The following is a 22,207-nucleotide window of genomic DNA, read 5'->3' on the forward strand; positions in this document are numbered from 1 at the left end:
GGCCATTTTGAACATTCATCTGCTAGTGAGGGGTTGCCATGGTTTGCCGTGTTGTCTGAACCTGGGTGGCAGGGGTTGTTGGAGGGGGAAACAACCCTCAAATAACCCTACAACAGACCATGGGTTATTTAATGGTTGTTACTCCCTCCAGCAACCTCTGCCACCCAGATTCGGATGATATGGCAAACCATAGCAACCCCCCCCCCGGGGGGTTGAATATTCAAAATGGCTGCCAGCAGGTGCCACAACCCACTGTGGCTTAAATAAAACATGGTGGGTTGCAGGGATCATTCGAACCTGCCCAATGGAAGCTTCCCTGGGGTCTATAGCAGCTTTTTTGTGGGGGGGAGGATTTTCATGCTGTGGCTCTGACCTTGATTACCCCTCCACCCCTTCTACTTAAGAGTTGAAAAAAGAATAATGGATCTTGAAATGATGTGCTGTGTCACATGTACTTTGGCCTGTAGTTAGTGGGAGTGATTTCCATTTGCATTTTTCATCTCAGGCAACAAAATGTCTTGCCAGGGGATGAACGTGTAAACATTATATTTTGCACAGGGAGGGGGAGGGAATAGTTGAATAAGAACTAACCAAAATTCAAGATGTCTTCACAAATGGGACAGAACTAAACTTGAGATTTTTAAAAAAGACGAATGTGAGAGAAAGTGCAACTGACAGATTCATCCAAACAGGCAGAAAGCTTTGTGTGTTTTGTGTGTCTGGATTTGAATCGCTGTGTTTTCAGCCATGTTTGTGGTGCTGAATTAGGGTTGCCCCCTCTTTGTTTCTAACAAGCTCCTCGTCTTTAACAGCTACATGGGAGGCAGGTACAACAGCATGATCCTCTCCATGCTGGGAAAAGTCACCTCTTGAATGTGGCTGGTGCAGATGGTGAGAATTTTATTTGGTTCATTTTTAAAAAAAATAAGAACTTACCAAATTCACAATTTTTTTCATAAACAGGACAATAAGAACTTGAGATTTTAACAAAAAAACTGAATATGGGAGAAAACGAAATGAACAGATTTGTCCATCTCCAGCAGTAACCATCAGAAACAGTAAGAGAACAGACCAATGTTTTAGCAATATGAACTGAAAGAAAAGTGTGTGTGTGTGTGCGTGTGTGTGCGCGGTGGATAAATTTGGAAGTATAAAGAAGAGCTGCATTTCCTGGATTTCTTGTTTTTATCGATGACTGATACAATGCAATAAATTACTGGTCTGAGTTCTTTGAATCCATTTGGTATTTTGCATAAACTGAAATAGGAGACACAAGAAGGTGAGAATAAAAGGAACCAACAATATAGTTCAAAGAGGCATTCATTTGCAACTCTACTTTACAAGGAGTGTGCTCCAAGAAGTAATACAGCAGCTTACCTTCCTTGTGTAGCACAGCTTGTTAGTGAACACAGGGAAAATATTTTGACAGCAGTATGAAAAAGGGTTTATAGTACTTGATACCCTAGAGACAGAAAGAGGTTCAAGGAGACAATGAGGGTATTAACCATGAGATAGACCAGTGGGTGTAGCACAGCTAATTCTCATGAAAGCTGCTCCAAAATGCATTCCTTAGCTACAGAATTCATTTTCAGAGGGACTCTGGTACTCAACTCCTACTGAAATTTCAATATGATTCAGGAACATAATGCTCTATAAGATTTGATTTTTAAGAAAGCATTGTGAAAAATGTTAAGACACGAAGTGTGGATAGGGCTACAGCGTTATTGCAACAAATACTGAGGGCAGAACCAAGGAGTGATGACTGACGCAGAACCATTGCCAAAAATGTCATCTCGACATGAAGTTCCCACCCAGATAACTAATACAGTTTAGTCCATTTTATCTGTGTTGTTTTCCCCCATATAACTCCTTTCCCCGTCCCACATCATTGGCTGCTACCTGCAGGGGTAGGGCATTATGGTGGGAACTAGGGCTGGGCAGGGACCCCCTGACCTGCCTCAGAGGATGCTTTGGGGCTTCCGAGGCAGACCCAACTCACTTTGGGCTGCTTGGGGTCCAAGCCAACCCACTTTGGGCTCTGGGGCCAAAGTGGGATTTGGATGGCCCAAGCAGCCCCCCGCCCGCTGTGCCGCACAAGCCCCCTGCTCCGTACCTGGACCCTTGGGATGCGCACTGTCGGCCTCATCAAGGGAGTTGCCATTTTGGCGACTTCCTCTATTTCCAGAAGTTAAATCCTGTGTAAATGGCAGCTGTAAAGCCATCAGGTACGCAATATTACAGGCATTTATACCTGTAATGTTGCTTACATGATGGCCTTAAGGCCACCATATGTGCAGGATTCAATTTCTGGAAAGAAAGGATGTCGCACTAGTGACTCCCTCGAAGAAGCTGCTGGCTGCCAGCGTGCATCCCAGGGGTCCAGCTATGGAGCGGGGGGCCTGCGTGGCGGGGGGGCGTGTAGCTGGACAGAGGGTCAGCTGGGCTTATGGATCTCTCTGAAGTACTTTGGAGCGACCAGACACACTTCGGGTTGCTTCAGGAATAGCCTGAAGCAGTCCAAGGCACCCTACTTTGGCTCGGAATTCAGCTGCAGAGAAGAAGCAGTGCACACCCCTAGTGGGAACAACACTGGGTTTGTCTCACATCTAGGGAGGGCCTGTGGCTCAGACATAGAGCACCTGCTTTGCATGAAGTTTTGCTCCTTGGCATCTCCAGGTACTGCTGGGAAAACTCCTGAGAACATAAGGAGAGCCATGCTGGATCAGACCAAGGGTCCATCTAGTCCAGCATTCTGTTCACACAGTGGCCAACCAGCTGCCCACAGGGAACCCTCAAGCAGGATATGGCTGCAACAGCACCCTCCCGCCCATGTTTTCCAGCAATTGGTGTATATAGGCATACCGCTTCTGATACTGGAGGCAGCACATAACCATCAGGACTAGTAGCCATTGATAGCCTTTTCCTGCAGGAATTTGTCTAGCCCTCTTTTAAAGCCATCCAAGTTGGCAGCCATGGGCCATCACTATGTCCTGTGGCAGTGAATTCCATAGGTTAACTATGCACTGTGTGAAGAAGTACTTCCTTTTTTCTGTCCTGAATCTTCCACCAATCCGCTTCATGGGATGACCCCAGGTTCTAGTATTGTGAGAGAGGAAGAAAAATGTGTCCCTATCCACACGCTCCACGCCATGCATAATTTTGTAGACCTCTATCATGTCTCCCCTTACCCTCCTTTTTTCTAAGCTAAACAATCCCAGCTGATGGAACTTTCCCTCGGAGGGGAGATGCTCCAGCCCCTTGATCATTTGAGTTGCCCTGAAACCCAGGGGAACTGCTGCCAGTCAGTGTCAACCATACTGGCTAGATGGACCCAGGGTCTGACTCAGTAGAAGGCAGCTTCCTTTGTTGTTAGTTCCTAGAACACTGTGTGCAGCCAGCTGAGCAGCTGATAGTTTAAATCAGGCACAGGATTTGGGGTGCCTCTGTATCCGGAGAGAATTGTAACAGAAGCTCCCTTTCTGTTCTGTTTCTTCCTCCAATCTCATCGTTAGTCACCATGGACTCTCCCAGCAAATAGGCTTGGAAAGAGAGACTTGTGTCTAAGACACAAGCACAAAGCACAAGAAGTACTCAGCCACCATCTTGCCTATATCCAGTGCTACCTTGGACAGGGTACTTCTCTTCCATGACCCCAGCCAGAGCCCACAGAAATTCCCTTCCCCCTCCTTTTTCAATAAGCCAGCTGTCCCTACCTTTGATGTACAGTGCATACTTCGGTGCTTCCCAGGTGGTCGAACCTATGTCCACCCTCCCCAAGATCTCTGAGGCAAGGGAAAGGTCACAGCTCTGGAGACATACATGAGAGCCAAAGTAGATGCTGAGTGTCTGATTGCATTTAACATGCCTACGTGTCTCTCCCCCCCCCATTTAAATAACCACAATTGCTGTGGGGGGAGGTTATTGGGCTCATGACTGTGGAGAAGGTTAATTAACCTTCTCCCCCCTGCTGCAGTCACAGTGGCTGTTCTCCCTAGGAGGAAAGCTACTATTGGTACAAGTCATAGAATAGTAGAGTTGGAAGGGGTCTGCAAGACCATCGAGTCCAACCCCCTGCTCAACGCAGGAATCCAAGTCAAAGCATCCCTGACAGATGGCTGTCCAGCTTCATCTTGAATGCCTCCAGTGTGGGAGAGCCCACCACCTCCCTAGATAATTGGTTTCATTGTCATATTGCTCTAACAGTCAGGACGTTTCTCCTGATGTTCAGCCAAAATCTGGCTTCCTCTGAGCCCATTATTCCGTGTCCTGTACTCTGGGATGATTGAGAAGAGATCCTGGCCTTCCTCTCTGTGACAACCTTTCAAGTACTTGAACAGCACTATCGTATCTCCCCTCAGTCTTCTCTTCTCAAGGCTAAACATGCCCAGTACTTTCAGTCTCTCCTCATAGGGCTTTGTTTCCAGTCCCTTGATCATCTTTGTTGCCCTCCTCTGGACCTTTTCCAGTTTGTCTGCATCCTTCTTAAAGTGTGGTGCCCAGAACTGGACACAGTACTCCAGAAGAGGCGTAACCAGTGCTGAGTAGAGGGGAGCTAGTACTTCATGTGATTTGGAAGCTATATTTCTATTAATGCACCCCAAAATAGCATTTGCCTTTTTTGCAGCCGCATCACATTGTTGGCTTATATTCAGCTTGCTATCTACCACAATTCCAAGATCCTTCTTCTTTGTAGTATTGTTGAGGCAAGTATCCCCCATCTTGTAACTGTGCATTTGGTTTCTTTTTTGTAGGTGCAGAACTTGGCATTTATCCCTTTTAAATGTCATTCTGTTGTTTTCCAATGTTTTCCATTGTTTTCTTGATGTGCTCCAGCCTATCAAGATCACTTTGAATTTTGTTTCTGTCTTCCAGGGTATTAGAGTCTTAGCTATCCAGGGTATTAGCTATCCCACCCAATTTTGTGTCATCTGCAAATTTGATCAGCATTCCCTGCACCTCCTCATCCAAGACATTAATAAAAATGTTGAAGAGCACTGGGCCCAGGACTGAGCCCTGCAGTACCCCACTCGTTACCTCTCCCCAGTTTGAGAAGATCCCATTGATAACCCATTGAATCTTTGAGTCCGATTCTGTAGCCAACTGTGGATCCTCCTGACAGTTGTTTCATCTAGCCCACTTTGAGCTAGTTTGCTAATCAGGATATCATGGGGCACATTGTCGAAAGCTTTTGCTGAAGTCAAGATATATTAAGGGAGGTTACCTGATCAAAAAATGAGATCAGATTTGTCTGGCAGGATTGGTTCTTGACAAATCCATGTTGGCCATGGCAGCTTCCCTCTTGGGCAAATAGGATATTTGGGAGGGTGTGATTTTGGTTGGGTCCAGGGCAGTGAGGGAAAGGGATAAATCCTGTGTTTCCCTATTCTGGGGGAAATTACGTATATTAAATGCAGCCATGTCATTTAATGTATCATCTAGTTCTAGTTTGTCCTGAGCACTTTTTGTGGTACCTGTCCACAAGGAGTTTGCGTACTGCTAGGAACTTCCCACACTCTCTTGGGAGGTCTGGTTCACATTTCTAGGACTGTTGAAGTTATCCTTGAACATATAGCTAACAACTTTCTTTCTGGGGTCTCTCTCTCATTTATATATTTGACTGCCTGAGAGGATTTGTTTTCTTTTACCTTTTATTCATGTCAGTTAATCCTTAATACTTGTTCCCAGCTGCAAATTGTGCTTTTGCTACCAGCGGTACAAGCACGTCTGGCGCTTTCTTGCTAGTGAGTCTGTGAATTCAGCCTTCAGTATCAGCAGATGGTGAATCCTTCCAGCAGTTTAGTTTCCAGGGCCAGCTGTCTTTGATTTACTTTGCACTACTTTTCTACATTTTCTGTGTTTTCTTTAAATGCTTCAAGTTAAACCATAATAGAGCTGTAATATTTATAGTCATAGTTATTCATAGAATGTTGGACTTGGATCAGGAAGGCCTGAGTTCAAATTCCCACTCATCTATAATGCTCAGTGCTGAAACATACAATCAGGAGATCACATGGTGTAACTTTTGCTGTGTTGTACCACTTCAAGTAGGGGGAGACATGTTTGAAAGCTTCACCATTATTTTTTTTTAAATAATTCCCTGCATGTACCAATTTAGCATGTCAGGGATAAGGATAAGCTAAGCCGCTTCCCTCTAGTATGCCAGTTCTGGATACGCAGGGAGGACATTCAGCCATATGATTTCCCCACTTACAGTCGGGCAGAGTTTAGTCAGAGAAATTCAGGGATTGTTCCCAAAGCGCAGGAGCTTCTCTGAACCTTTTGAAGTGGGCCATTTACTCAATGACTGCACAGTTATCCAGATCCTTAAAAACCAGTGTTTTGTACATGTCCTTCTAGTGTTCGTGACTTTAACAAAGAGTAAACAAAATTACAAGGGGGGGGGGAGAGGGGCAACTGAAAACATACCAAAATGGAGATAAGTTTTCACAATGAAAGTAGAAATGAAAGTAAAAACACTTGTTGCTCAGCTCTTGGTATGAACACAAGCCTTCTGCTCTTTAACCAATTCCATATAGGGAAAACCAAAGCATTAAAGAAATCAGTAGGAACAATGGAAGGAAAAAGGCCAGTGCTGCAGAACTCTGCAGATAACACATCCTAAATAACACTAATAAAGGCATCAGTGATTCAGAACAGCAAGCCACAGGAGGCAGAGAGAGAGGGGAAGCCAGATCACTTGCCTTGAATTCAAACTGTTTCAAATGTTCAAGCAAGATTTCCACAGATGTTGTTTATTTTTCAATAACCATCCCAAAGTGCACCACAATACTTTTGTGAGTTTTCCCCTCCTCTCTGTTTGCTTTCTTGTCGTCATGAGAACAGCACAGAGGGGTGGAGGGGATCTGAAGCAGGGAGGATGAGGTTTCCCTTGCTCTAATTAACGCATGTTTGGCAAATGACTGGTAGACACAAACTAAAATAAAGAGGTGGCAAGGACTGAGGATCAGAAAAGGAGAGGGAGAGGGATATTCTCTGGAGCTATTGACAGTACTGGGAGATCCCAAAAGCCAGAAATAATGAGAAAGCTGCCTGAGAAATCATTCCAGCTCTTGTTTTGGGGGAGGGCAAGGAAGAGAATGAGAACAAATACGAGTGTTGCCTTAAGCTAGAATCTTTTTTTTTTTTTTTACCTATGAAATAACACCAGTGCCTAGGAATGGAAAATAAGGTCTGGCAGACAGGACAGGCTTTGCTGAAGCTTTCAATGTTTTTCCTCCAGTGGTGGGATTTGGGAGGAGAGGAACAGCTTGTATGGTATGACGCAACCAGATTTTGACCACATTTGGTGGTGTTTGCCTGATAAGGATGGCCAATGAAAACCTGGACGACTGCCAACTCAGTCTTCCTATTTGATATGCAAGTTCCAGTCCACAGTCCGGGTGGAACCATGTTTGCTCAGTTTGCATTAATCCCGGCAGCATCTTGAGAAGAGTGGCGTTGCTAAGGACGTAAAACCAGACAGCCGGTGTGGTACGGTGGGTAGAGTCTTAGATCTGAGCTGGGGAAGCTCAGGTTCAAGTCCCCATTCAGCCACAAATCTTGCTAGATGTTCTTGGAGCAGTCACCATCTTTGTGCCTAACCTACCTCTCAGGGCTGTTGTGATGATAAATCAAGAAAGCCTCTTGAGTTCCTTGGTGGAAGGGCAAGAAGCTGCAAATATAATTAACAGATGAAATGCATCTTAGAATACACCATCATAGTTGGTTGTACAGGGTTGCCTTTTAAAGCATAAGCTATAAGAAGCTGCCATATACTAAGTGAGATCAATGGTCCATATAACCCAGTATTGACTATTATGATGGGTAGCAGATCTCCAAGGCCTCAGGAAAAGATCTTTGCCCTCTCTGTTCTTGACCATATTGTCTGCACCGCCATGGAATCTCATCCATTGTAGCAATATAATCATGATGTCATTAATGACATCATGATTATATATCTGCTATGATGACATCTTGGACTCCCATGAACAAAATCACCTGGATGACCCATGGCCACCAGAATTAAGCAGCAAGCTGAGCAAATAAAACCAAGGACATTGTGGGAAAAGGGAAAGGGAAAAGGCCCACAAGGAGCAGATACAAAAAAGGTACAAAAGAACTTTGCGAATTTTGGTAAATTCTGATCAGAAATGAACTAAACAACATTCTCACCCACCTCTATCTATAATATTTGTGATTCCAACAGCTGTTTGATATTTGCCCAATATGGCTAGCAGTGCATGTTGTTTTAACAGTTTGCTTGACAGAAAAGTAAAGGCCCCCCTTATGGGAGCACTACCATTAGAGAATTACAAGGTTGCCAAGGAGAATGCCAATCATTACAAAAATCTCAGCAGCTCTCTTGGAACTGATGTCATTACTCTGGCCAATGCAACACTCTTAACTCAGGACAAATATGTCTGATCCATCTGTGTTTATTACTGGAGCAACCATCAGTTAAAAGGAACATGCTATAACCACTGTCAGCTCTGATATTTGCATATTCAGAGAGAGAGAATGAGAATGAGAATCCAAAATGCCAAAGAGGCAGGGACTTGACATCTTACCGTAACAAACAGAGAGATTATTTCCAGTATGATTCTTCTTGGAATGTGGCACATTGTATTAGGGATCTAATGATGCTGCTTCACACAGTCTGTGTCACATGAGGGTTCAATAGCAATTTGTTCCTGCCTGCCTTGCAAATGTGCAACCAGAATTATGCAGATCTAAATACTTCCTGTGCACTTGTGGAATGTTTAATAATTGACTGCTTTGGCTGATCCTTCAGCTAGCAATTCTGTATTTACATGCATGGATGAAGGCTGGCTTTTATATATTTCTCATGCTGGGAAACAACAACAAATTGAACTAATCTGGTGCTTAATATTGCTGTAATTTGCAGGTGATGCACACTGCACTTTCCTGGAGGCCCCCATTTATCTAACTCCAAAGTGCTTGCCTGATACCATAGATCAGTTTTCTTCAACCTGGTGGCATCCAGATGTGTTGGACTGCAATTTCCATCATTCCCAGCCAGCATGGCCATTGGGAATGATGCGCATTGCAGCCCAGCACATCTGGAGGGCAAGATGTTATGAGGTTGGGGAAGGCTGCTATAGACCCATAATCTGGACCTCTTTACATCCTCTCTCTGCTGGGGCCTAAGCAGCAATTCCAGAGTTGCAATTAAATGATTTGTTCACTATTAGCATGTTAGAAAGGAAAGACAAAGAGATAGCAGGGCTCTGAGGCTTAAACCAGAAACCTGAAGCTGGAGTCTAATGTATTGTGGTACCCAGATCTGCAAGTGCTCAGGCCTCAGGTGCAGAAGGGAACAGGGATGTGCAACACCGACGTTTGATTGGCAAGCAATATGAAGCCTCTTGATTGGTGCGACCTCACATAAATATGGCAAACTCCATCTTCTGCCTTTCCCCACTTATAAATTGCAAAAAAAAAGGAGGACAAAAAAGGACATTGATTTGCATAAAATTTGCATGTGCTAATTCATATGCATAGATGCAAATTACAAATAATTATTATAACTTAAAGAGAAATGCAGTCCATCTCACCATAGTGTGGAAGACTGTGACCCAGTGATCCATGTGCTTGCCTGTTCAGTCTGCTCTGCAGGTGCTAAATGTTGATGGGCAACATTTATGGCTCTTAATTTTTAAACTGGAAGTGAACAGGGCAGCCTTCAAACAGAGAATGGTCCTCTGTAAGAGAGGACACATGACCACTCTATCAGCAGAGCATGACCTCCTGTCTTCTGCGCTCCCACAAAATCCCCAGCCAGTGATCTCAGGGACTCTGAGCTGGAGAACATACCCTAATTCTAGATCTGGATAAGGCAACCCACAACCCTGAACAGTCCAGGCATTCAAAGGGTCAAAAGTGAAAGGGACTGTGTAAAGACAGGATACCTTACAGTGACTTAAAGGCTAAGACATCTGGTGTGTTACAAATGTTTGTAGGCAACAGTCTGCTTCCTCAGATGCCACTTACGTTTTCAAATCCTTATCCTCTAGGGCCACCAGCTGCTTGACACCATTTTGCCCTCTTTTTGGCAGGCATTATTAGTCGCCAAGAGGCGGAAGAGCTGCTGATGAACAGATCTGAAGGAGCGTTCTTAGTGCGGGTCAGTGAGAAAATCTGGGGATACGCCCTGTCCTATCGCCATCAGGGTGGCTTCAAACATTTCCTGGTGGATGCTTCTGGAGATTTCTACAGCTTCTTAGGAGTGGATCCCAACCGACATGCCACCCTCACAGACCTTATTGATTTCCACAAGGTATTATTTGCTATGCACAGATCAATCACCGAACTTGAGAGATGAATAATTCAAAAGAAAGGAGTAGCGTGCCTGAGCATTATAACACACAAAATTAATCTTTAGAGGCAAGGCCATCTCCAGGCTTGAGGAGGCCATGGGCAAAGTAGTGCTCTGAGCATCACCAGATGGCTGAGTCTAGCCACAATTTTAATTTCCCACAATGCCCAGGAGTGATGGTCTGTCAGGGACATTCTGGGAAATTAATATGGTGGCTAGACTGAGCAGCCCAGCCTGGCTTGAAATGCTGTGCCATTCCTATTTTTCAATGGAGAGCAGTGCTGGGCTGTATTTCAACGGAGAGCCCAAAGAAGGCATATGCAAGGATACCAGGTGCTGATGCTGGCTAGATCAGGGGAACCAGGGCAGGGGAGAATGAGGAAGAGGGCGAGAGAGCTTCAGCTATTGGGTGGTATAGAAATGAAATAAATAAGTGAAAATGAAGCAACTTCTGCTTCCTCTCAGGAAAGTCATTCTCCCTGGCCTTTGTGGGATAGATATGGCAGGAGGAGGGCTCACTTTGCCTTGCAGTGTATAGAGAGCTGTTTTCCATTCTGATGTAACATTTCTGGGAAAAGAAGATGGGGAAGTGGTTCTATAGAGGAGATAGCCAGAGCCTTGTATTCTTTGCACTAAGCCCCCCTGCCCCCCAACACCCCCTTCTGCAAGTTCGGTGCCCAGGCAAACCAGATTCTGCACCAGGAGAAGCTGAATTGATCAAAATGGCATAAACTGAGTACATGTATATTATTATTTATTTATTATATTTTTAATCTTTCCAATAACAGGCATTCTCTAGGCGGATTACAAAAAGTTAGAAGAATGAAATTCAATACAAACCTTTTTTCATACTTTATAATGGAGGCTCCCACCCCGCCCCCTATTTTGCATCATTTATTATGGTTTCGTTTATAATGAGGAGCAAAGACTATGAGGGCTCCCTAAACACTTCTCCAGTTGTTGGAAGTCACTTTCAGGCACTCCCTCTGGTTTCCGAGAACCAAATTAGATGTGTTGATATCCATGTAATTTGGCCTTGTGTGGTGGTGGTTGATGTTTTTAATAAATAGCTGGCATGGGTGGGCTGGTCTTGGGAAAGCCAGATTGATACCCTAGTATAGAGGGATGGGGCTCTTTAACCCTTTGCCCCACCATTGTGGGGCCATCGGCTCGGCACACGTGCCTGCTGTGTGATGCTAATGGGAGTTTTCCTCCCATTGCAAATAGAAGGTTGGGTGGGGGGATTCCAATCAGGACCATGGCAGGGACAAAAGGTTAACCCTCCCATGCTATGGTCCCAATCCATCTCAGCAATTTGTTTTGTTTGTTGTGTTTGTAAATATACAGCACCAAATCTCAGGGCCAAAACATCTAGTCTGGACTTGAGATTTCACTAGGTGTTCCCCACACACTTTCAAGCATATATTTGCAGCCCAGAAGGCTAGAATGTTTGTAATCTTCCCAGAGAACATTAGTCATTGGGCAGATTAGAAATGCAATAAATAAGTAATAGATACAAATAAATCAATAGAATCTTGCCTTTAAAAAGGGAACAAAAAGGAAGCAAGCTGAGATGGTTGGGAAGCTGAATTCTGGGCTCTGCCCTGCCATCTGCACTTGCTGCAGCATCACAGCCCTGGGTGTCTTCAGGACCAATGACAATAAGCCCTGCAGATCTCAGATGCTGGGAGCACCAGATGCAAGGAGTGCAACAACTTCAGTGCCCGCTTCTTCCTCTGGAGAAGCCCAGCTTTGAAATGAAAGCTTTGTATCTCTCGTGCCCTCTGCTCACTCATCATAGGCAATAAGAGCATGCGAAAAGCCCATCCATCTAGGGAGGGAGCACAGGGACACCTGTCAGGAGCAAAATGTCCATTAGCCTCTGACATTCAAAATAAAATAGATTGGGATGGCCCCTGATGAGAAAAATCAATGGCTGCAGCTATGACAAGCTTGTTAGGGGGCTTGCTTTGCCCCTGCCATGAGTAGGCAGCTCTCGCTTAATTGTCTGTGGTCGAATGGGAAACAGATTTAACAGTGTCATCTTGGGATGTTGCCCCTTCCTCATCTCCCCAGCCGCCAGCTCCAGTGTCTTTTCCGTCTGAGTGCACTGCAATGATAAATGCAGAAAGAAGTCAGCGCCAGCTGTGGTAACGACAGAAGGTTGCAGTGACGCTGGCGCCAGCCAGTCTCGTCTCTATTATTCTTAAATCCACTTCATTTTTGAAAACTGTGTTTCCAAAAGAGAAGACAACGTTCATATGCATGTAATTGCAATCAATGTGGAAAGTGGTACTGGTGACCTTCCTGCCCCAGCAAGGCACATGCAGATGCATTGGTTTTATATGGAGATCACCTCCAGATGTGCCCACAAAAGGTTGCTACCCAAAAGGTTTGGGTGGGTGCATGCAAAATTCACCTTACTGGATCAGGGCTGCGGTTTTGCTGATGAAGAGGTAGTCATCACTGCCAACACTAGAGATCCCTGTTCCTTCGCCCCCACCCCACCTGCCACAGAACATGGGGAGAGGGAACGACTCTTAAACCACTTTGTGGTGTAGATATATGCCATATGTCCTTTATGTCTTAAAAACCTGTCTTGGGATTTGAACCCAGAGCTGAGGGTGATCCTTCCTTTTTTCTTGACCCCTGATTTGCTCAGCTAAAGATGGGCATCCTTAGGAGTGGAGGAGAACTGCCTGGAGGGAAAGCCAAGCTTGTACGGATAGTTACTGGGTTAATCGGTGGAGTGCTGATGGATCTGCTTCCAGTAATCTTAGTAATGGCTTCTTTGGGAGCCATCCCTCTTCCATGCCCCTCCACAGGCACCCCTGTATTATAGGGTTGCCATGTTCTTAATTTGTATGAATGGTTTCTATTTCAGGCTCTCTGCTCATTAGTAGAAAAGTTATATTGGTCAGGGTTCATCATTTTATGTTGGTGGAGGCAGAACGACGTGTCTGAACAAATTTCATTTAGTCTTGTCTTTGGTCTCCCTCCCTGCTCTCTCTCCAAACTGAGAAAATGGGGCTTATAAGGCAGCAAAGAGCAGCAATAAAGTATGCTTAAAAATACTAACATGGGCTCGCCATTTCACAGAAATACAACACCGTGTCATGTTGCTTTCTCAATACTAATCTTCCCCAACCTGGTTCCTCCCAGATGCTTTGGGCTACAAGTCCCAGAATTCCTGACCATTAGCCATGCTGGTTGGGGCTGATGGGAACTGAAGTCCAAAACATCTGCAGGGCACCAGGTTGAGGAAGGCTGCTGTAGGGAAATAAGGGGATAACAACACAATCCAATACATTTCTATTCAGAAGTAATTCCAATTGAATTCAATGGCGTTTACTCTCAGGTTAGTGGTTATAGGATTTCAGCCTTAGATCTGGTCCCAACTCTGTTTTGATGAATGAAAATAAAAGGAATAGATAGTTGTGCTCACATTGTCATTGCAGTAATCACCTTGATGGTTTACTTGTTTCATCCTGCTGATGTGTCAGTGGGCTGGGCTGCCCATCATCTTCCAGCTTTAAAAGGTGACAGCCTCACTATACTGATGGATGGTGCTGGTAGCGCTTTTTTACTCTTTCTTTCGAAACCTTAAGGCCGTGCAGTGTGAGCATGCATGTTCCACTTGTGCATTGGATTTGCAACTATGTGCAACTGCCACATGTGATGCTCATACGGCCACAGCTCCAGGCTGGGGCCAAGCTTGGGAGCCAGCTCGCCAGTGGTGCAGTGTAGCTAGAGGTCACTGGGTCAAAGCACCAGGACATTTTGATTAGCAGCAATACTGAATGTCATCTGCCAACCCTCTCCCTGTCTTCCCTGAACTTAGCTGCAATTCTCACAGTAGCTTTGGGGGAAATGGATTTCCCCAACAACCATATATTGTTGTGAGCTATCCCTGTTGTAATGCAATGTATTTTGGGGTGGCTTGGGCCAGAACTACATGGAAACACATGCAGAAGTATTTTCAGCTTTTATCCAGATTATAATGAAATCAGCTTTGGTCCATCAGCAGCACACGAAGCAAGAAAAGTGGAGGATAAACCACCTAAAAACCTGCTTTCACAAGTCACACAAGAGCACTTCAAATCACCTTACTTTGGGATTGGACGAAGTCCCACCAATTGAAATGAAAGTCCTCAACTGCAGAGATGCTGCTCAGTGAATGAAAGAGGCTTGTTCCTCGCCTTGTCCGTGCTCCCGCTACTGGGTGCTCCCTCTCCTTCCCCTCTGTGAATGAAACTGCCCTATTGTGAATAGGAAAAAGAGGCTAGATAGCTAGTGCGCTGCTGTGAAGGCTTGAAACAGTGTGGCTCCAATCTTCTCAATGGGAAAAAGAGGAAACACGCTAGTCTGAAGGCTTGAAACAGCATGGCTCTGATTTTCTCCTTGGGGAAAAGACACTACAGATTCTCAATGGGGTAAAGCAGGAAGTACGCTATTCTGAAGGCTTGAAACAGTGCAGTTCTGGTTTTCTCAGTGGGAAAAAGACACTACAGATTCTCAGTGGATAAATGCTTGTGAATGGGAAGTAGTGCTAAGTGGGAAAAAGACTGTGTCCAAAAAGAGGAAAAGGGGGGGAAGGGGGTGGCCCCAACCCTTGACCAGGTTACTGTCAGATTACAGAAATAGGCACGCCCAGGATTTATTGTGGGGGACAGGGCACACTGCAGTGGAACCGCACAGGAGTCTCATTTAAGAAAAACAATGCACTAAAAACGTCTGTCCAAAAACTAGGGATGTATGGATTCCCCACCGTCAGTTCCGGTGGGGAATCCGCGGGGGGGGGGGGGAGGCGATCCGTTCTTCTCCCCCAGAATCTGCACAGAGCAGTTCCGCTTCGCAAAGATTCCGCAGAGCTGAGGGCCGCCCCGTTCCACTGTCCACATGCCCCGGATTCCCCCATTCTTTTCCTGGCTCCCCAAACTTACGTAAATAATTCCATAAGTACCGCCGAAAAATCCTTTCTGCGCGCCCGCTGTCAGTCTCCGTAAGCCTCGGGTCATAGGGAAAATGCATATTTATTTTCGTAAAAAGGGTAAAGCCCTTCGTGGGGATTCCCCACTTAACTTCTGGTCACCTGACCTCACCGGACCTGTCTTGACCTCACCTCACCTCACCTCACCTGATCTCACCTCACCTGACCTCACCTCACCAGACCTGACCTGACCTCACCTCCACAGACAATAAACAGCAAGGATGGAGGATTTCCATGGAGTTCAAGACTCAGCCCCAGCGAAAGAAAGCCTCGGGTCACAGGGAAAATGCCTCATAAAAAGGGTAAAGCAGTTCGCATTCTTCTGCCTCCATTTCTGATTTACGGATTTCTTTTCGCAATTATTTTTGTAAAATCCGCCATTTCGCGGACAAAAAAAAAGGTCCACCTGAGCTCCTGTCCGGGTCGACTGGGCCGCTCCATTCCGAGGAGGATTTTGTGGACCAGATTTGTCAGAATTCGATCCCATCAAAAATCGTGCGGAGTTCTCTGACATCCCTGCCAAAAACATGCCTTTTCCAAAGGGAAGCTGCAGAGTGGCTGCAGATTGGTGACAGCGTCATCTGTCGTGATCAACCCTGGTGTGCTCTCCCTTCACATTAAATTGGATGTGTAGATTGGCTCTTGGTCTTGAATGGGCAATTAGTTTCAGTTGTACAAAAGACCTGCTCCTGATGGAGATAAAACTGCATCAGCTGGTTTCTTGATATGGATCAACATACCTGCCTACATTTTTGGGCTTTCCTTCAAGGCATGGCTATGGGAACTGTCATGATGAGCACTTGCAATTCAAAATGTGCATGTGCTCAATGCTCCAAAATGGAACACTGGGTGACTCTTCCTCGGCCCCTTGGCAATTGAGTTATGGGGTTCCACACAGTACCACCTTGTCTCCAATGTTGTTTAACATCTGTATGAAGCCACTGGGAGCAGTCATTAGGGGATTTGGACCCAAGTGCCATCAGTATGCTGATGACACACAGCTCTATCTCCCTGTGACATCTGAATCAGGAGAGGCTGTGCAAGTCCTGGACCGGTGCCTGAACTCAGTAATGGGCTGGATGAGGGCCAATAAACTGAAGCCAAATCCTGGCAAGATGGAAGCCCTGTGGGTGAGTAGTTCCCGAGTCTGGGAGATAGGCTCATTGCCTGTTCTGGATGGGGTTGCACTCTCTCTGAAAGATCAGGTCCATATTTTGGGGGTACTCCTAGATCCATCACTGTTGCTGGAGGCCCAAGTGGCTATGGCAGCTCAGAGTAGGGATGGCTGAAAATTCCGCCACGGATTTCGGTGAGGCCGAATGCCAGTGCATTCGGCCCCCCAAAATCTGTGGCAGAACGGCCTGCCACCCCCTGCCCCCCCTCGGATCCCCCCCAGGACGAGACTCACCTGGGGCGGATCTTCCAGGCAGCGGCAACTGCGGTGGTGGCAGTGGCGGCTGCGGCGGCTGGTCTTCCAACCGGCTGCCACCGCCGCCATTTGCAGGTTTGTTTGTTTTTTTACAGAGACGTGATAGGCTACGTAAGTTTTTACTTAGCCTAAAACGATTGGGTAAAAAAAAAAAAGGCATACGCAAATGGCAGCGGCTATGGCCACCGCCATTTGCGTTCCTTATTTTTGCCGTATTAGTCTTAGGGATGTACAAAAGTCCCTTACCTGAACCTGAAGCTTGATTTGCGGTGGGGGGAGGCGCTCCATCCCTCCCCCCCGAAATTCTGGCCGGGGTGGGCGCCCCGTCCCTCCGGCCGTGAATCCTGTCCTGCCGGGATGCAAATGGCGGTGGCCGTAACTGCTGCCGTTTGCGTCCCTGCAGTCAGCCGTGATAGGCTACGTAAATGTTTACGTAGCCTATCACGGCTGAGTGGAAAAAAAACAAAACCACGTTATATACGTTCCCCTTATTTTTGCCGTAGTCTACGTAAATGTTTATGTAGACTACATGTGCCAAAATAAGGAACGCAAATGGCGGCGCCCATGGGTGCCCATTTGTGTACGCGCAGGTTTGTTTGTTTTCACTCAGCCGTGATAGGCTACGTAAATCTTTACATAGTCTATCACTTTTTTTGTTGTTTTTTTTTAACTTGGAAATGGCGGCGGTGGCAGCTGGTCAGAAGACCGGCCGCCGCCGCCGCACCGCTGCCGGAGCCGCCGCCAGGGACATTCGCACAAGGTAAGTCCCTTCCTGGGGGTGGGGTGGGGGGGCAGACCGTTTCTCCACCAATTTCGGGGGGCCAAATGCGCTGGCATTCGGCCTCCCTGAGATTTGTGGAGAAATTCTCTGACTTCCCTACTTAGTCTACGTAAATATTTACGTATACTAAGAGGTGAAAATAAGGGGAACGCAAATAGCGTCCGCTACGCTATTTGCGTTCCCCTTATTTTCGCCGTCTTAGTCTATGTAAATATTTACGTAGATTAAGACAGCAAAAATAAGGAACGCAAATGGCGGCAGCCATAAGTGCCACCATTTGCGTACGCAGTTTTTTGTTTTTGTTTTTCCCCAGAGCCCTCCGCGGCCGGAAATCTGGCTGCGGACAGCTCTGGGCTTGTTGGGCCTGGCTGGCTGCTCCGTGGATTCCGGGGGGGAGGAACGGATCGCCTCCTCCCCCATCGAGGATTCCGGTAGGAGGGACGGAACGCCTCCCCCCCACCATCAACATAATCTGTGAAAGGTAAGTTACTTTCATACATCCCTAGCTCAGAGTGCCTTTTAGCAGCTTTGGCTGGTTCGCTAGCTGCAGCCTCTCCTGGGCAGAGTAGCTTGGCCACAGTGTGGCCACAGTGTTACAGGTGCTAGTAACCTCAAGACTGGATTACTGCAATGCACTCTATGTGGAGCTGCCCTTAAGGCTGGTCTGGAAGCTGGAGCTAGTGCAGAACACAGCAGCATGGCTGTTAGCAGGATCTGCCCCTTTTCAGCATGCAACTCCTTTGCTGAGGGAACTGTGCTGGCTGCCTATTCGCTACTGGGCCAGGTTTAAGGTTTTGCTACTAGTATAGTATGGCTAGGGGCTGCGGTGGCTTAGTGGTTAAGACGCTGAACTGCAGACCGGAAGGTCGGCAGGTCAGCAGTTCGAGACCCGAGTGCCACGTGACGGAGTGAGCTCCCGTCTTCAGTCCCAGCTTCTGCCAACCTAGCAGTTCGAAAGCAAGAAATTGCAAGTAGATAAATAGGTACCGCCTCGGCGGGAAAGGTAACAGCGTTCCATGCACCTCGGTGTTCAGTCATGCCGGCCACATGACCACGGAAGCGTCTTCGGACAGCGCTGGCTCTTCGGCTTAGAAATGGGGATGAGCACCGCACCCTGGAGTCGGACACAACTGGTTGGGGACACCTTTACCTTTTTTACTAGTATACAAAGCACCAAACCACTTGGGACCAGGATACCTGAGAGAGCACCTTCTCCCTTACCAGCCCGCCTAGTCACTGAGGTCATCAGAAGGCCTGCTCCTGGTAGTTCCACATTGACCCATGGCCTGATTGGAGCCCACCCAGAGAAGACCCTTCAGTGTGGTGGCTCCCTTCCTATGGAACTCCCTGCCCTTGGAGGTTAGGCAGGTGCCAACACTGTGCTGCTTCAGGCACCGTCTGAAAACAGCTTTGTTTCAGGAAGCATCCCTGAACTGACCAGCCACAGTTTTTATTGGCATTCTTTCTTCAAAAAAAGAATAATTTTAATATGGTGTTTTTAACTCTTTTTATCTTTTTACTATTTTACCTCTTATATTCACCACTCTGGAATCTGTTTTAGATGTGGTGCAGTATACAAATGTTGCAAATAAATAAAATAAATGTTCCGTTTCACCACTGCAGATCACACATGGCCATCATGAACATCGTGCAAAGATTGAGAGTGGCTGTCCTGGGACACACCAGGCACACAACCTGCATGTGTCATCTTTTACTCCTATTACCTATAAGCTATAGTAGTAGAAGGGAGGCTCTTACATGGCTCTTGGCATCATTTGAGATATCTTGCCATGAGATGCCCTCTTCCTACATGAAAAGCAATGAGAGTTTTGCTATTGGTTTCAATAGGTTGCACCCTTTTGACTTGTTTTTTCTGATCTCTGGCTTTGTAAATATTATTTTAAAACAACAGAAATGAAAAGGAAAAATGCCTTTTCAGTTCCCTTGAGGGATCCTAATGTGCCAGGCATGACAAGAAACAATTTCTTCATTGAGTAATGGCCTGTAAGCTAGGGCTGAAGAAAAGGAATCCATTCTAATCGTTTTTTTTTAATGTTTTGAATGATTGCTGTTTACGTATACGCACCAGATGATCCAGACACAAGTGATTCAACTGAGAATAGGCAGGAGTCAAGAGAACTTATATTAAAAGATGAGGGGCTGGCACAGGAAAAGGAAGTCCAATCCAAGGAAGCAGTACATGGGAATGGGTTACTAATACTCTCTTTGATATCTGTATGATAAGTTAGTGCCACTTCCTAGATGGAGAAAGAGAAGAGCTGCTGTTTCCTAGTGCATGTTTGTGTTCCAATCTAAAATTGGAAAGTATGTATGTAGTAGAATGTGAGCAATGGTCTCTTTTAATTGAAACTGCCTGAGCTTGAATGATCAAGCATCTCCCCCATGGCCCTACCCAAATTCCAATTTTATTTGTTTAGTAGTTCAATTTTCACTTGAACGTTAAGAGCTGAGCTACATGATCAGCAGTCCCAAATGCCATGCCTGATGCTGGACTGTACCACTTCAAGCTGTATACTGGTTATTATTAAATACGTGAATGCGTCCTCATATTAAAAACATATAAGTTTGCACAGGCATACATGCATCCTGCCAGTTTAGCCTTCTCCCTGTCATGCTAGCTTTGTGAATATGGGAGTACAATCAAGCATTCAGTCCCTCTGTCAGAAATGTTGCACTTTGCAGATCTGTTATATGAGACTGCTGATCATGTAGTTCAGCTATGAATCTGGGTATTTCCTCCTTCCTTTTTGAAGGTAATTCTTGCTTCCCTATTAGAGGGCAGATTAGGATGACGAATTATGAAGGTCCCCCTTTGCCCCCAAATATTAAAAATCATGCTAATTTTTAGCATGATTTTTAATTCCTCCTTTCCACTGTTTGATCCTAACTATCACGCAAACTTAAAACAAACATGTCACAGCATGAGCCTAAGTTTTTCTACTGAGAAGGAAGTTCAGTGGGACTTAGAAAGTATATTTAGCATTGCAGCCTTGTAGGTATAACCAACATGAATATTTTTCATGCTGCTGTTTCAATTTATTTTATCTTTCTAGGAAGAAATAATCACATCTTCTGGTGGAGAGTTGCTACTGGAGCCTTGCAGACAGACAAAGAACCCGCCTGACTACAGTCCCCTGTTTGAATGACTGTTGTTTTTAATTTTAGGACTATCACAAACATTTATGGAGAACAGAAATAATTAGTGAAGTAACCCCACCTTGAGAAATAAGATAACAATGATCACCAGCTAATGGCCAGTAAACTTTAATCAATAACAAGTCTCATGTAGACTATCCTTAAAACATTTTTTTTGCAGGCATTATTTCTGTCATTAGTCATGAAAAGCTGGAAGAACAGGAAGACAATCCCTTTACAGCTGTCTTTCAGAATATGATTAAAGCAATGATCCAAACTCAGATTTTAGTTTTTCAAGTGATGTTCAATAATAACAATAACAAAGGAGACAATTGGTAGTGGGTCTATGAACTTAGGTAGCGACGCATATAGTGAAATTTGAAATTCTCAAAATGGTAGTATTTGGGAGCTAGATATATATGGCTGAAAAATATATAGATGTGTGATATGGAAGTGTAGTAATAGGTGTTTTCTGAGCTTCAAATTACACATAATGGCAACAGACCCATGTATTTAAGCCAGGATCTTCCCCCATTATGTATAAACTGGGGTTGGGGAGATGTGACTTTTAGAGCATGGTGAGGAGAACAGAATGGAGAACAGAAGCTTCCTTGCAATCACCACTTTTCTCCCCATAGCCTTTTCTGCCAGCTAACCTTCCTTCTGGGATCCTGAGCTTGCCTGAGGAGAAATATGTCAGTGATGCAGGTGGGGGTTCTCCTGGGCCCTCCACTTCCATATCCCTTATGCTCCAAACGTCAGACCCCTTCCTTTATACATGATTGGAGTAGATCCAGGTTTAAATAAATGGGTGTGCTCCTGCTACATGTAGTTTGTGTCTATGTGAATAGGGGAAGGTGAAGTTATAGATTCCACAATGGGGTGCGGCAGCCAGTAGGCCCTCTTCCCCATTCCCAGAAGCAGGTTCCTCACACTGCTTGCACACTATCTCATTATGAAGAGCACAGTGGGTCTTAGGTATCCTTAAACTGTATGCCAGATTGAATTGTTAAGTGTAGAAATAGACTTATATTAGAAGTTATCAAAACATACCAACTCCTAAGAGAGCCAGTGTGGTATAGTGGTTAAAGTGATGGATGGGTAAGTGGGAGATCTGGGTTCTAGTCCCCACTTGGCCATGAAGCTCACTTGGTGGCTTGGGCCTGTCACTGACTCTTAGCCTAACCTACCTCACAGGGTTGTTGTGAGGATAAAATGGAGAGGAGGAGGTTTATGTGCATGCTGCCTTGGATTCCTTGCAAGAGGGGCAAAGGTGGGATATAAATGTAATAAGAAATAAATAAAATAAGCCGCTCTCATTACCAACTTTTTATAAGGAACAATAAACACTTGTGAGACATTGACACATAGTGGATATTTTTGTTTTTGTTTTTATTTATCTGGGAAAACCTTCACCAACTCCCTGACCCACCAACAGGCCATTTTCCATTACAAGCCTATATGGCCAACGGTACTCATGTGTTTGTATTTGTACCAAGCCTCATGTACAACATA

General features: G+C 45.5%; 1 protein-coding gene across 2 annotated transcripts in view; it reads left to right on the top strand.

Moving 5' to 3' along the window:
- Window positions 1–20,971, top strand: part of SH2D4B (SH2 domain containing 4B) — a 214,759-nt gene extending 193,788 nt beyond the window's left edge. For both annotated transcript variants that reach the window (XM_084845292.1, XM_084845291.1), the window contains 2 exons: window positions 10,077–10,297; window positions 20,611–20,971. In XM_084845292.1, coding sequence (XP_084701418.1) covers window positions 10,077–10,297; window positions 20,611–20,703 — 314 coding nt within the window. In that variant the 3' untranslated portion in view covers window positions 20,704–20,971. The remainder of the gene's footprint in view (window positions 1–10,076; window positions 10,298–20,610) is intronic.
- The last annotated feature ends 1,236 nt before the right edge of the window (window positions 20,972–22,207 follow it).

This window comes from Heloderma suspectum, chromosome 3 (assembly GCF_057233095.1).
Source record: "Heloderma suspectum isolate Gila_16-S chromosome 3, 16-S_ref, whole genome shotgun sequence".
Lineage (NCBI taxonomy): Eukaryota > Metazoa > Chordata > Lepidosauria > Squamata > Helodermatidae > Heloderma > Heloderma suspectum.